This window comes from Camellia sinensis, chromosome 2, assembly GCF_055761805.1.
Source record: "Camellia sinensis isolate YWXY chromosome 2, ASM5576180v1, whole genome shotgun sequence".
Lineage (NCBI taxonomy): Eukaryota > Viridiplantae > Streptophyta > Magnoliopsida > Ericales > Theaceae > Camellia > Camellia sinensis.
The window spans coordinates 48,887,433-48,904,035 of NC_138962.1; the positions used below are offsets into that span (position 1 = coordinate 48,887,433).

The window sequence follows — 16,603 nt, forward strand, 5'->3', positions numbered from 1 at the left end:
TGAAAGTGTGGTACGTGTCATTTATGTGCGCTTTTTCTGTCAAAAAACACCAAAAATTATAATCATTTGAACTAAATTAAGACAATTTTAAATTTAGTGTCAAAATCAAGTCAATTAAAATTATAAGAATCGAAATGACAGAAAGACCAAAATATAAATATTACTAGTGTAATTTACCTAATATTTAAATATGAGAATCACTTTATAGTTGGTTTTTGGTTTAAGCCAATATTAAAAAAAGAGTTTGTGCTCAACTTTTGAAATATTATACCAATGGGAAATTAGACCAATTACAGCTCAACTAGCATCCATCATGTGAGTAATGGGCCCTTCATGTGAAGAAATCGTGTGGTGAAAAGAGACTTTGGAACAGAGAAACAAGAAAAATTTATATGTAGGATCAACTTTTTTATTTCTAATGAACCGGTTAATATATAGCATTTGTTCTTTAAGTTTAGATGCTCTAATTTATATTCTATTCTTGATTTGTGATCATTTATGTAGCATTTGTTCTTTAATTTTAGATGCACTAATTTGTATTCTATTCTTGATTTGTGATCATTTATGAGAAAGTTGTAATTTTAAATCTAACTTCATTAGGTGGAGAAAAATGTGAAAGAAATCATTTTTTTTTGAATCTTTTGGCCCATCATTTTGGCAAACCAAACAGAGGCTAGAGTAAACAGTCTTTCCTAAAAAGGATACTTACGTGTAGGTCATAATAAGTGGATTTATTATCCAATAGGTCCTATGAGAAAAATTTATTATAAATAACGTCACTAATTGTAAGTTTTAGCGACAATTTATAAAAATCATGACAAAAAAAGTCACTAATTATCAATTTTTAGCGACATATAAAAAAAATTATTGCAAAAAAATTATTTTTAGTGACAATTTTACCAAGACTTATTTTCAATAGGACTTGATGAGAATTATGTTCAACTATTATGACCTATTGGTAATTTACCCTTCCTACCTATAACTAAAACTATACCTTCCTTAAACTCTACTTTAATAGAGTTGTCTTCTCATTGTGAACATGACTTCCATTGTTAGTGATCAAATTTCTTCAAAGAATTTGAATCAACTTACAACAGTTATACAGTAGCAAATTCTTGGGAACGGATGGGGATCAATCAACCCAAAAATAGAGAGTAAGAAAAGCACCTCTTTTCTTCTTAATTTTTTTCTTTTTTTTATAATTCTTCATTTCGTACATGTTTCTATCTGTACATGCGTGTTCTATCTGTACATGCGTGTACAGGACATAAACAACAGTGGAGCATCAGGTTCTTTATGTTCTTCTCACACTTTACATTGTTGTTGGTAGAATATATAGACATTGCAGACCCAAATGGCTTTTGACTACACTACTCTCATATAGATTACTTTTCCATGGATTTATTTCAACATTGTAATTAATTTTTCAAAAGTATTGCTATTTAGGTCTCAAACTTATATCCACTTTTTAGATCTAGTGATGTCTTAAGAAGAGAATTGGTTGATAATTAAATATTCTCTAATTATCAACTGATCCTCTTCTTGACACATCACTAAGTCTATAAAGTAGATCCAAAAAGTGGACTTTTATATCATATTTTTCGTTTTTTAATGTCTAGGTTTGATCACTGCTTGTGAAAATGCTAAGTAGTCTTCAAATCAAATCCATTCATTTCTCAATGACCTGCAGAATCAAAGAGAACTGAGCAAAAGCTATATGGATAAGCACATTTTGGGGAAAAACAAACTATGCATGAGGGTGAGGTTACATAAAGGGGACAAATCCCGATCCAACAGTCTACAGGCTACAAAACATAATGCCGACATCAAGCATACTAGCATGGTCATGATATTCAAAGCACTGTCATTGGACTTTAACAACTGAGAAAGAATATGATTAAGGAAAAATGATCAGATTCTATGAAGTGGGATTTTCTTTCGCAATTTTCCTGGGAAAAAAACTATTTGATGTTCACTTTTTTTACATTCATTACCAAAATGGTGCTTAAAATGATCTGCTTAATGTCCAAAGATCAATTGCCAATGTGAAAACTCTTTTAAAAAAAAAAAAATTAAACATAGGGTATCTAGTTCTTCACACTTTATATAGTGCTATAGAATAAAACTTAAAAATAGCAGAAAAAGTTTGTTGAACAAAATTAAAAATAGCTCACTAGTAAAATCCCATTTCAGTTGCTCCTCGGTTGGTTGGATTTTGTAAAATTCTATTATGCCTCACCATGTTGGCGTCATAAATTCAATCCTCTTTGTTGCTCTGCCTCCTTGCCTACAAACGAAACCAAAAACAATGAACACTAGAGAAATTTCATGTGGCAACTGCCACAACAAGGTTATGGAAACACCGGACTCCAAAACACTCTATGCCAATCTTGTGAATCTCTGATTTCATCCAAAGGATGTGAAACCGTCCCCAAGGGACATTTATGCTTTTGTTGGAAAACAAGATTGCAAGAAATCAAAAGCCCGCATGCTGCATTGCCAAAGCCTGATCGAAAGCTAAATTCTATGACTAATAATATCGGTGTACATCTACCAAAGCGGGCAGCTCTTTGCGGAGTCAGTTACCAAAAGAAGAAGCACAAACTCAAGGGAACAATAAATGATGTGAACAGGCTCAAGGGAACAATAAATGATGCGAACAGAATGAAATCTCTTCTAACCGATCATTTTGGTTTTCTTGAAACTTCTATTTGTGTTCTAACAGGTATTTATTCTAATCCATGCCCTTTATAGTAGTGTGTGATATTCAGTAAATAATTCCATTTAATCTTAACAGTGTACATGAGCAGAAGGAAATAGATTTATTACCAAGCACTTGACTGAGACCATGCCCGAAAATGTCGAGCCAGTGAATGTCTGCAACACAAACAGTTAACAGATCCAGCATCAACCAGAACTATGTCACAATGCTTTGGTGGAGAATCTTCTTTTTGTTTCTAGCAACATCTGTTAATATTCTGATTCCTACTGTGTGCTTCATGAAGAATTCTGTTCATATGTCTTGGATCCTCTGTTGCATGGTATAGCATTGTACAGACATCACAATTTGATTATTAGTGTCTGTTGTGAAAATTAGAAATTTTAATATAGTAAAATTAATCACAAATTTAGAATACAGTATTTAAAAAATTCATTACAATCATAAAATTAAACAATACAAAGTCAAAGAAAACTTATCAACAGGGGCGTGCATTCACTGTCTTGAGAGTAGATTGCGCCCCTCTGAGTTAGTGAGTTGCTTCAACATGTTATGTCACTTCTCTATAAACATGCACTTGCAATTCAGAGGTGTCAGGAACAATCTTTTATCGATCTCCCAAAAATCGAATGAAAGGTATAAAAATATTTAAATCTAATTGTAAGAACTTTGGTGTGGGCTTTCAGACAACAGTTGAAAAGAGAAAGCAAAAACATCCATAAGTTTGCTTCTCAGAAGCATTGACACTGTGATAAAAAATATATATAAATATATTTTTTATTTACTACGTAAATTAATATTACATTCACAGATAATTAAAATTATCAAAAACATTAATTTAATATAAGGAAAAAAAAATCCCACTCTTAAGTTTTAAGTCTTATGTTTATGTTTTCTTTTACGGATGATCTATTAATTATTTAAATTTGAGCAAATTGCAGAAGAGGAGGATGACCCAAACCTTATTCCAACAAAGGAGAACATGCAGAAGGCCTTGAGATGGCTTGTGGCCGACTGCAAGTCGGGGGACTCCTTGGTGTTCTACTTCTCTGGACATGGTTTACGACAACCTGATTTTGATATGGATGAGAACGATGACTACGATGAAACTATCTGTCCTTCTGATTTCATGACTGCTGGAATGATCCTTGATAATGATATCAATAATACCATTGTCAAGCCCCTCAAGGACGGTGTCAAGCTTCATGCCATTATCGATGCCTGTCACAGCGGAACCAGCCTTGATCTAGAGCATGTTTACGACAGAAAACAGTTAGTGTTTTTGAGTCCTAGTTCTAGTCTTTAATAACAATTTGTTAGATCACCAATTTACAAAGTTTTTAGATGAGTTAGTAGTTAACAATTTAAGATGACAGAGCTCTAGTTTGAGATGTAAATTTTTAGATGAGTTAGTAGTTAACAATTTAAGATGACAGAGCTCTAGTTTGAGGAGGTTCTCGGTCGGTGTTGGTGGAAAAAGTTTAGTTCAGTCTGGTTCTCTCTGTTATTTCTCCCCAAGTACCCATGTCCATCAGATATGATAAGAGTAAGAGTGTGAGATATGTTCCGATGCTTATACTTAATTTAGACACTAACCCTCTAAGTTTATGTGATGTTTGAAGAAAAGTTCACATTTATTAGGAAAAAAATATTTCTAGTCTCTCATATGGGTAGAAGATACAAATTTTTATATTTCCCCTAAATTCTATTTAATTTCAAGCATTTCTAAATTTACATCACATTTTCTAAGAATATTATACAATTAAGTAATATATATATATATATATATATATATATCAGTGTTCAAGGCATCTCCCCATACCTATATTTAACTTCTAGATACATATCCCAATATCAAAGGATTTAGGCTTAGGAAGGGTTAAAGTTTGGACATGCATCTACACCCCACCACTCATACACAACTAGTGATCTAACAAAATCAATAAAAGGCATCTAAATTTTTCATTGGTCCATTTGAGAGAATATATTATGTATATTCTCAATTTGGCATGATTGTGTATATTAAGAATTAGGAAAGATTGTGGTGTAAATATTTGAATTGGTTGTATTTCTTTTTTCAATCATAGGATTAGGGTTATATAAACTGCTGAACTGAATATACAGTTCTTATTTAGAAATTTTATATGCTATCAGAGCCGTCTTTGAGCCAAAACCCTAGAAGTCTCTGAGTCGATTTCTTCTTCTCTGTGTTTGTCTAGTTTGACTGAAGGCCTCAAGCGACTGTCGTTCGTGGTTCTCTCTTGATTGCAACTTCCCTCAGTTCACAACACACAAACGCAGCCTCGCAACCTGACTGCCTCTGTCTCATGACTGCCTCACTGTTCTTCTTCGCTATTGTCGTTGGTGGTTCTCTCTTCAATTTCGGCTCCAAGTCTTCAACTTTAGACTTTGGCTTCTAGTTCATCTCTCTTCAACTATGCTTCGACCTCTCTTGGTATTATTCTGTTTGATTCATCTCGGCTTCGACTTTGTTTCGAACTCTCTTGGTTCATCTCGGCTTCAGTCTCTCTTTTTCTGGCAATGCTTTGGTCGTATTTGACCATCTAATATCATTCTATTTGATTTATTACAGTTTGACCCCTCAGATTTTTTGGTTTTACACTTGAACGCCTGATTTGACAATTTTGTTTTATTTTGGATTTATTACACTTAAACCTCTCAATTTTCTAGTTATTACGATGTCTCTGGCTTTTAATGATTGTGTCTTCTGCCATCAAAGGGGTCATTGGAAGTATCATTGTCCCAAGAAGGGATGTTTGTCTGTTTCTCCTGTGTCTGCCTTGTCTTCTCAGCCGTTTTCGATCAAGTTTTGCGCTTCTCTTTTGAGTATCGTTCAGCTGTTTGCCGATTCTATTGCATCTGCTCCGGCTTCTGATCCTGACTTGGCTTCCTTGACTACTCAAATTAGTCAACTTCAGCATATATTGTCTACCTCTCAGCTATCCCTGTCTACCTCAATTGTTTCCTCTCTTCATTCAGGTTTACTTGGGTCTTCTTTAGGTATTTCTTCGTCTGTTTGGATTTTTTTATCGGTGCCTCTTATCATTTGACTCCCCATCTCTCCTTACTTCAAAATTGTGCTCTTCCTCCCTTTCGTATTTTTGTCAATACTGCTAATGGATCTGGTATATTTGTTATATCTATTGGGTCTGTCCTACTGTATGTTATGTCTGTTGTCTCTATTCCCTCAGTCATTTATGTTCCTTAGTTATCTGTCAATTTATTATTTATCAGTCAGTTTGATGCCTCTAGTTTTGATGTTGTCTTTTCTTCTTCTATCTGTTATGTGTAGGATCAGATGTCTAAGCAACAGATTGGGACCGACCATAGAGTTGGAGACCTCTATGTGGTGGAAAGCATATATTTACCTATGGCAACCTCTCTGACTGCCTTTTCCTCTTTTTTCAATTAGATTCTTTGTCTAGTCCTTTCTACTTGTGGCATTTTAGATTAGGGCATTTGTCTGCTGATCGCTTACGGTTTTTAGCTGAGTCTGGTATATTGGATAAAATTTCTCCTAGTGAACTTACTGAATGTCGGGGGTGTAAACTTGCCAAAATGATAGCCTTACCTTTCCATAAAAGTACTTTTATATTTGATATACCATTTTCTTTAGTGCACACTGATGTTTGGGGCTCTTCTCCTATTCTCACCAAAAGGGGTTCTACATATTATGTGTCATTTGTTGATGACTGTAACTATTATGCTTGAGTTTATCTTATGACTCATAAGTTTGACTTTTATCAAATATATTGTACTTTCCAGTCTATGGTCACTACATAGTTTAGGTCTACTATTAAATTGTTATGGTCTGACTTGGACAGAAAATACATTAAAACTGAATTTTGTGAATATTTGGCCAAATTGGGACCATTCACCAAATTTCTTATACTGATACACCTGCCCAAAATGGTTAAGCTGAGCGTAAACATCGTCATCTCCTTGAGACAGTTAGGTCTCTCCTTCTCTCTGCCTCCATTTCGGCTCCGTTTTGGGTGAGGCAGTTCTTACTGCTACTTTTCTTCTCAACCGCATGCCTACCCTCGTTCTTTCTGGTCAGTCTCCTTATGAGGCTCTGTTTTCTCAACTTACTAATTACTCATTCCTTCGTATGTTTAGGTCTGCTTGTTTTATCCTTTTACCCTGTAAAGATAAGACCAAACTTAGTGTCCAATCTGTCATATGTGTCTTTTTGGGTTATAGTCTCACTCAAAAAGGTTATCACTGTTATGACCCTGTTTCCCGTTGCCTTTATGTCTCCTGCCATGTTGTCTTTCTCGAACGTCTATCTTACTTTTAGCTTTGTCCTCTCATCGCCCCAGTTTCCAAAGAGGATTTGGTTCATATTGATCCGTTTTCTTCTGAGGTCCCGTCTAATGAGTACATTTCCATAGTTCCTCTTGAGCTTATTCCATCTTCTCCTCCTGTTTCTCCTCCTTCGTTGTTAGTTTATTCTCATCACAAGGCTCCTTCTTCACCGGTTGTCTCTGCATCTGCTGTTGATCCCCCTGCTTCTGATGACTTTGATCCTACTGTACATTGATATCCTACTCGAGCGCGTCATCCTCTAAACTGGTTGGGTTTGTTTTTTCTGCTTCCTATCATACTTTTTTGCCTGCTATTTACTCTTTTCAGAACCTCAATCTTACAAGGAGGCCTGTTAGGATCCTCATTAGGTTCAAGCTATTGAGGATGAGTTGTCTGCTTTACAGAAAACTAGTACTTGGGAGTTGGTTCCTTTGCCTGCTAATAAGAATCTAGTTGGTTACAAATGGGTCTACAAAGTCAAGACTCATTTCTGATGGTTCTCTTGAGCGCTACAAAGCTCGTCTGGTTGCCAAAGGTTTCTCACAGGAGTATGGTATTGATTATGAGGAGACCTTTGCTCCTATTTCCCAGATGACTACTATCCGTACTTCGATCTCTATCGCTGCTATTCGTTCTTGGCCTCTTTATCAGATGGATGTCAAGAATGCTTTTCATAATGGCCATATCACTAAGGAGGTTTACATGTGTCCTCCCCCTGGCCTTCACCATTCCTCTGGACAGGTTTGTCACCTTCATTGTGCTCTGTATAGTCTGAAGCGGTCTCCTCGTGCTTGGTATGATTGCTTTCAGACTGCTGTTACTGAGCTTGGGTTTCATCCCTGTGCCCAGGACTTTGCTTTATTTCTTCTCCACATGTCTACTAGATTTGTTGCATTATTACTGTATGTGGATGATATGATCATCACTGGTTCTGACTCTTCTACTATATCTGAGGTCAAATAGCATCTTTTTTGTACCTTTGAAATGAAGGATTTGGGCCCATTGCGATATTTTCTTGGTATTGTGGTAGCTTCTTCTCCCAAGAGCTACTTTTTATCTTAGGCCAAGTATGCCAATGAGGCTATTCATCGTGCCGATCTTACTGACACTAAGATTTCTGTACCCCCATTGAGCTTAATGTAAAGCTTAACACTACTGATGGTGTTCTTCTAGATGATCCTATTTTATATTGAGAACTCATGTGTTGCTTAGTTTATCTGCCAGTTACTCGTCCTGATCTTGCCTATGTTGTTCATGTGGTTAGCCAGTTTGTCTCTGTTCCTTGCTCCACACATTGGGCTGCATTGGTTCGAATTCTTCGCTATCTTTGAGGTACTATATTTCAGGATTTACTATTATCCTCTACTTCCTCTCTGGATTTGGTGGCCTATACTAATTCTAATTTGGCTGGTAATGTTACTGATCACAAGTCTATGTCTGGTTTCTGTATGTTTCTTGGCAATTCCTTGATCTCTTGGAAAAGCAATAAACAAACTGGTGTTACTCGCTCTACTGCCGAAGTTGAGTACCGTGCTATTACTCATGCTACTACTGAGATTGTTTGGCTTCGTTCCCTCAGTCTTCTCCCACCTCCCTCTATTATGACAATCGTAGTGCTATTCAGATTTCCCACAATACTGTCTTCCATGAACGGACAAAACACATTGAGATTGATTGTCACTTTGTCCGACAGCATCTGCAGTCTAGCCCTATCTCGCTTCCTTTTCTCTCTTCGGCTTTGCAACTTGTGGACTTCTTCACCAAGACTCACATTATTGCTCGGTTTTAATTTCTTCTTAGCAAACTCTCAGTGTTTTCTACTAAAACACATTGACTTTGAGCAAGGATATGAGAATATATTGTGTACATTCTCAATTTGGCATGATTGTGTACATTAGGAATTAGAAAAGATTGTAGTGTAAATATTTGAATTGGTTGTATTTCCTTTTTTAGTCATAGATTTAGAGTTATATAAGCTGCTGAACTCTTTGTAAATATGACACAATTGAATATACAGTTCTTATTCAGAAATCTTACACCATTATGTTTCACACACAAATTTAACTACCAAAGTTGTAAAATGATATTTCTCACTAGAACATATACAATTGTATTTGAAAATTTGAAATTGAAATATTAAACAAGGTCACATGTATATTCAACATTCTACCTATCATATAAGAATTTGAGATATTTGCAACGATCGAAAACATAGGGGGTGTTTGTTTGGGTTTTTTTGAGCCAACTTATAGCTTTAAGCTTTGGAAAAGCTATTTTGGATTGTTTAGTTAAACTTATTTCAAATAGCTTTTGATTCTAACTATTTATTTTAACTCAAAAAAGTTGATTCTGAGAAGCTGCTCACCCATTGCTTCTGCTTATCAGCTTCTGCTGTGAACATGTTAATTTACGATTATACTCTTAGATTTTTTTATTTTTTATTTTTTTTTAAAAATAGAAAAAGACCCAAATAGGCTATAGATTATTATTATTATTATTATTATTATTATTATTATTATTATTATTATTATTATTATTATTATTTATGAGAAATGTAGACAAATAGTGAATAACAAAAAATAAAAGTTAATTGAAAAAGTTACTTCACAGCTTATTTAACAAACACTACTCAGCAACTTAAATTTATAATCCAACAACTACACCAAACAGATTAACTACTTCTGATTAAAGTCATCATCTATATTTTATTAAGCTATAATCTATAATATGTTTTAACAGGTACACCAAACGAGCCATAGTAACAACTTCTCTTTTTTTTTTTTGGTTTTGTTTTATTTTTGGTTTTAATATTGGATTTCAAAAGGAAGTTGTGGTTGGATAACAAACCTACTTCAAGTGTAAGGAAAAGTACAGATGGTGGACTAACTATCTCTTTGAGTGCCTGTGCTGATGGTCAAATGGTTGCCGATACAACTGTAAGAGTTCATTTTCTAATGAAATTTACCAAATCAATCCACACAATAAAAACCAATGAAATTTACTTAGTGACAAAAATCATTTTCCTTTCAGTAAATGTGATGGAAAAAAGCTAAAAAAAGGCGGGCTAGATTTATCTTTTTGTTGGCATTGTAAACCACATTGTCTTACCATATTGATATTCCCAACTTACCATTACTCTCATCTTTATGCAAATTCTTGTTCATCCCTATTTTCTTGAATTACGCAGGCCTTTTCAAGAAATGAAATGACTAGCGCCATGACTTACATTTTCGATCAAATAATTAGGCAAAACCCTACAATAACATACAATGATCTACTCGAAAAGATGCATGAGTTGATTAAGCATGCTAATAGTAATAGCGCAGGATGCCTCCTAAGGATGTTCTGCCACAAGTTAATACAGGTCAAGCTTCTTTTCCAATTTCTACATGATCATGCTTGAACACAAACTATATAAATTCATAATCTAATATGAGGACACAATTTATCAATTTTTTGTTTTGAATAAAGAAGATACTATATTTATTGATATCATAGTAGATTATATTCAATTATTGTAGCATTTTTTGTTATCAAGTTGAATAAAACCCACATCATATCCTCTTAAATGATAATGTCGCTTGAAAGCACTATCTAATTCTTAACTGATTTGGGCTATTACTTGGAGCTGTGCAGAAAACTCAGCTATCATCTTCAACACCATTTAATGTTGATACAGAGAAATTCGACTTGTAGGCATATGTACTGGTCATCCTAGCATTATACCATGTCAAAGAATGTTATCAATATGCAACCAGTGTCGTCTTGGGCCCAATGTTAATATGGGAGCTATTGTGGAGTGAAAGCAAGGATTTGTAACCCAATCGACTTTATAAAGTGGGTGTTTGAGAAGTTGCTATTTTAATAAGCTATTTTAGTTTTCAGCTATTTTAATAAGCTAAAATTTTTGTGTTTGGGAAGATGATTAGATTTTTGTATAGTTGGATGTGATGTTTGTGAGAAAAAAAGTGAAATGATTATGAGTTTAACGTGACATTTTGTCTTATTAACTATTTTAGTCTATTTTGTCTTTTTGTGAATTTTAGCCTAAACCAGACTAAAAATTTTCTTCCCAAACACCCCCAAAGAGAAGGGAAAAAAAGGTGTTATTTACATGCAGTTTGAGTAAATGAAAGTCCTCAATTTCATATTTCCCTAATAATATGATTCTTTGGTAAGATATTTATACTTTTGTTTGAGCCTAAAGAGAAGATTAATTGTATCAAATTTCTATTCTTGGCTTGTTCAATAGAATACCTTGCAAAACATTAGCAACCTTTTATTGGCAGTTTTGAACATGAAATTCAAATTGGTAGATTTGAACATGAGCATCTTTTGAAAATGAAATTGGCAGTTCTAAACATGAATATCTTTGAAAATCGAATTCATTGCGTATCATTTTGGTCCCTATCATTTCTATTAGTTTAATTTTGACCTTTAATTTTAGATTTTGTGTCAATTTGATATAATTGATAACGCCGAATAAGATTTTTGAAAGAAAATAGCTTATCGAATTGGTTAAAATTAACTGAGTTAAACAACTTTATAATTTTACTTATAAAAGTATGGTACATGTCATTTATGTGCGTATTTTCTGTCAATAAACACCAAAAATTATAATCATTTGAATTAAATTAAGACAATCATAAATTTAGTGTCAAAATCAAGTCAATTAAAATTATAATAATCAAAATGACATAAAAACCAAAGTATAAAAATTACTTGTGTAATTTATCTAATATTTAAATATGAGAATCACTTTATAGTTGGTTTTTGGTTTAAGCCAATATCAAAAAAAGAGTTTGTGCTGAACTTTTGAAATATTATACAAATGGGAAATCAGACCACTTATAGCTCAACTAGCATCCATCATTTGACATAATGGCGGGGCAAAGAAATGTTTGCAAAAACCTTTTAGTCCTTTCATTCTCATAAAACTTTGTGGATAGTAAAGAGCATTTGAATAGCTGTCACACCTAATACTTTATATAGAGGAACATTTTTATTTTGGTAAGTTATCGAAACGAATCATTGACTGATAATCAAACTAGCATGGACATTTTTAAGATAATGGCGTGTACATGTCGGATGCCATTATGTTTTTAACTTTTCTATTATTTTATTGGATAAATTACACTTTGCATCTTTACATTTTGCATTAAATCTCACTTTGGTCCCTACACATGAAATTGTGGCAATCAACTTCCTACACTTCTGGTCAAATCCCACTTTGATTTTTGCATATGAAATTGTGACAGTTAACCTTATATTCTTGGTTAAATCTCATTTTGATCTCTATACAAATGCCAATGTCCCCTTTCTGTTACTCAGTTGTTTAAATATTTAGCAGAATCTAATCATGTAATAAGAATGTAACTACAACTTGAGAGTAAGAAAGAAAAATCATTTACATTTTTCACCAATACACACTTTATTCCAAAATTTACATCAAAATATGACTATATTACGCTAAAACAAAATGCAGATTGTGAACAATTAAGAAGATAAACTAGGGTTTTGCATAAATTGGAATCACAAAACTCTATTTTTCACGTAACACAGTGTTCTATTTATTCATCTTTCTTTCTTTTTGATTTTTTTGTCGCATTTTTTTTTTATTTCAAAAGCTTTACTTCTTTGCCTTTTCATCTTATTTTTTACCATACGAACATATATATATTATATTATATAATTCTCATATGTTTATCACGTAGGACAAAGTGTATTGGCAGAAAACATGGATAATTTTTTTCTCTTACCCTCATTTCGTAGTCATAGTTTTGTCATATGGCTGGATTTTGTTAAAAATTTAAAAATGAAGTAACAGAAGAGGGACATCGACACTTGTATAGGGATCAAAATGAATGTAAACACAAATTTCGTAGCTGCAAATAAGACACGAAATAAATACACAAATAATTAATTTTATTGATTATAATAAAGGGATATATTTCTATGTGATTTGCTCTATTAAAAAAGAACAAATCCTCTGATTCGATCTCCATCAGAAAGGTGTGATAATTAAAGACGGAAAGTATGAATGCCAGATTTGTCACAAGGTTTTTCAGGAAAGGCGGAGTTACAATGGTCATGTGGGCAGGGGCGGAGGTAGGATTTCTTAATTGGGGGGCCAAATTAATATTATAAATGTGGACTTAAATAATAAATAAATAAATAAATATCCACTAGCTATAACCATTTATGAAGCAACAAAGATTAAAATTCTTTATATATTAACACCATGATATAACAAAAAGTGTGTTACAAAATGACTATATCTTGTCTCCTTTACTGTAAAACTAACAAAAACGCACATAACTTCCTATCAAAGTTGTGCTCGACGATGCTTCATAGAATAGAAATCATCTATAATCATTTCTGAGCTAAAATTTTCTGCGATTTCTTTCTCAATGTAAACAACCAAACAATCTGTAAAAAATTCATCTTCCATTTTGTTGCGAAGGCTAGTTTTTACAATATTCATTGCTGAAAATGCCCTTTCTGTAGTAGCAGTTGAAACAGGAAGTGTCAATATGAGAAGAATCAATCTATGAACCAAATGGTAAGTTTTTGACTTTCCCATTTCAACTAACCCCCAGCATAGTTTAGAAATTGTGGAGAGATTTTGTTAATCCGGATGATGAGGCACATCAAGCTCAAAGTGTTGCAACTGAAATTTCAAATGAATTCTTTCTTGCTCTATGAAATCTTGAGGATAGAATTTCTCAACAAGAGTGCAAATATCATCAATTTTTAATGAATTATATGCACTCTTAGGATCCAAACTTGAGCAAAGATTAAGGAGCTCCATTGCTTGCGCACTAAACCAATGATTTAGTTCCTGTAACTGAGAGTCGATTGCAACAGTAAAGATATCTATTCGATAGTGATGCTCGATTGTTATGTGATTTTGTTGATTACGAGGTGGAACTCGACTCGCACTGTATCGAGCACTCATGTCAAGTATTTCAATCTCATATCGTTCATAAAATAATTTTACTTCCCCAACGAGACTGTCCCAACCATTTTCTCTCAACTTTTGAATAAGTGCTTTTGTAGTTGCAACTAAATGCATAGCATTTGAGATGTCCTGGGTTTTTTTCTGCAAAGTTTGACAAAGAATATCAGTTCTACCCATAATTTCCCTCATTAAATGCTTAATAAAAACAAACTCAAAGGATGAAATCATATCATACGCTGCATCGGCATCCCCACGTTGAGAATAAGTGGATCCATCCTTGACTACGTTTTTAAGAACTGTACAAGTTGCCCTAAACATCTTTATTAAACTACATATTGATTTAAAATGTGAGCTCCATCCAGTATCTCCAGCTCGTTGCAAAGTGCCAATTTGATTTGCCCCTCTTCCAGTCTCAAGTTCATCAATGGAAATCAAGTGTGCAATTTCAGTAGCTTGAGCGTCATGTTGTTCATCATTACGCTTGCAAGATGCACCAACAATATTAAAAATGAAAGTTAACTTAGAAAAGAACTTATGAACTGGGATTACCTCTCTTGATGCCGCAACTAGTGCTAATTGTAGTCGATGAGCCCAACAATGTACATAATATGCATAGGGACATTCATTTAGAAATAAAGCCTGTAATCCATTCCACTCGTTACGCATATTTCTAGCACCATCATATCCTTGTCCACAAATGTTTTGAACATCAAGACTATTTCTACAAAGGACATTAGCTATTTCCAACTTAAGAGTCAAGTAAGTAGTATCTTTAACATGTACAAGATCGAAGAAACGCTCCCTTACAAAACCATCTTGGTCAACAAATCTCAAAACAATAGCCATTTGCTCCTTTTTGGACTTATCTCGAGCTTCATCTACAATTATGCAAAACTTCGAATCCCCAAGTTCTTCACGAATCTTATTTCGCACCATACTTGATAAAATATGTAAGATTTCTTTTTGGATTGTTGGCGAAGTATATTTGGCATTTTTAGGGGCATTCAAGACAACATCAGCAACTTTTTCATTGTATGTGGCTAAAAACGTTATCAACTCAAGAAAGTTACCTCGATTTTTTGAATTGGGACGTTCGTCATGGCCTCTAAAAGCACAACCTTGAGAAGTTAGCCAACGAACACTGTCTATTGACACCTTTAGTCACAAACGATTATTCATAATCTATTCAGACGATTGCCTATCCATAACCTTATCAATATGTTGGGATTGCTTCATCAAAATATCACAACATTTCACGGCATTATTATGAGTTGAACACGGATCCTTACCCATATGGCATAGAAAGGCACAATTAATTCCATCATTATAGCGATCCTGGGTTTACCCTTGTTGTACAATGATCCGGACATGTGTCTGTGGATGTTGGTAGTTGATTATTATCTTGTTTACATCCTTTTTACTTCGTATTTGAGTTATAGGATGTGTTGGGCAGGTTTGTTACATGTTGGTTGAGTTTAGAAACCAAAACTAGTTGCCCAGATTTTGACCTGTCCGCTCGAGCGGGGGTTTTGGCGCTCGAGCGGGAATTGCACCCATCCAGTATTTTCCCGTGCAGTGTTGGACGCTCGAGCGTGGGATTGGCCGCTCGAGCGGGGTTTTGTGAGTGCCGCTCGAGCGGGGAGTTGGAAGCTCGAGCGAAGACCTGGTTTTGTAAAAGTTCTGGGAGTGTGTATTCGCCGCTCGAGCGGGATTGTTGGCGCTCGAGCGGGAGTCTGTGAGTGACGCTCGAGCGGGGTTTTTGACGCTCGAGCGGGGCGACTGGGTTTAAGTTCCGTGTTTTGACTTTTCAAATCACTTTTTCACTTTCTCTTCTCTCTCCTACTTTTCCAAAAACACCATTGTTGAGCCTCTCACTCTAGAACTCTACCTTCTCTCTAAGTTTTGATCTAGTAGGAGTGATTTGCTCATCTTTGGCCTTTACAAAAAAGTTGTTGATCGTCGAGGGCTACATTTTAATCTGAAAATTTTGGGATTTGGAGCACGTTGGGTTTTGTCATCTTCTCCTTTGGGGCTCCGAATTTGAGGTAGGGATATCCTACTCCTCTCTATGGATTTTGTCTTTAAATTTTGGTATTTTGAGAGGTTGGGGTTGGTTTGGTGATTTTGTGAAAGATTGGGGCTTTTGTGCTATTTTACAAAGGTTGGGGTTTTATTTATAATAAACCTAGATGCATGTTTGGTATAGAGAAATGGAAATAAATGTTGAATCATTGATGAAAATGGGACCCAAGGGTTGAAATGGTAATTATGGAAAATGACCTAATTACATTGTTTGATTAATTGAGATAATTAATTGTGAGAAATGAGGAAATGAAATGGAATTGTTGAGATTGGGAATGTATGGGGAAAAAGGGTGTAGTTGAATTATTTATCACTCACCGAATTGAAATGTTGATTGAATATCCATTTGTGCATTTATTTTCTGTTTAGAAATAACTGCTTCGGGCTATCGGTGGAGGATAGTCGTGATTGTTGTAGACAATGCATGATGATTAGGAAAATGAAAACTAATCAATGGAATGTGTCATGGAATTTGACGGTTGATAGAATACATTAACTGTATGTATTGAGTG

The 16,603-nt window shown here is 34.4% G+C and overlaps 2 protein-coding genes across 4 annotated transcripts in view; both read left to right on the plus strand.

Annotated features, from left to right (window-relative positions):
• Positions 1–16,603, plus strand: part of LOC114286501 (metacaspase-1) — a 50,580-nt gene that overhangs the window by 17,085 nt on the left and 16,892 nt on the right. The gene's annotated exons all lie outside the window — the stretch shown is intronic.
• LOC145820020 (metacaspase-1-like) lies at positions 2,282–4,237 on the plus strand. Its single transcript, XM_082914307.1, has 2 exons — positions 2,282–2,725; positions 3,661–4,237. The coding sequence occupies exons 1-2, from the start codon at positions 2,329–2,331 to the stop codon at positions 4,023–4,025; spliced, it is 762 nt and encodes a 253-aa protein (XP_082770433.1). The 5' UTR covers positions 2,282–2,328; the 3' UTR covers positions 4,026–4,237.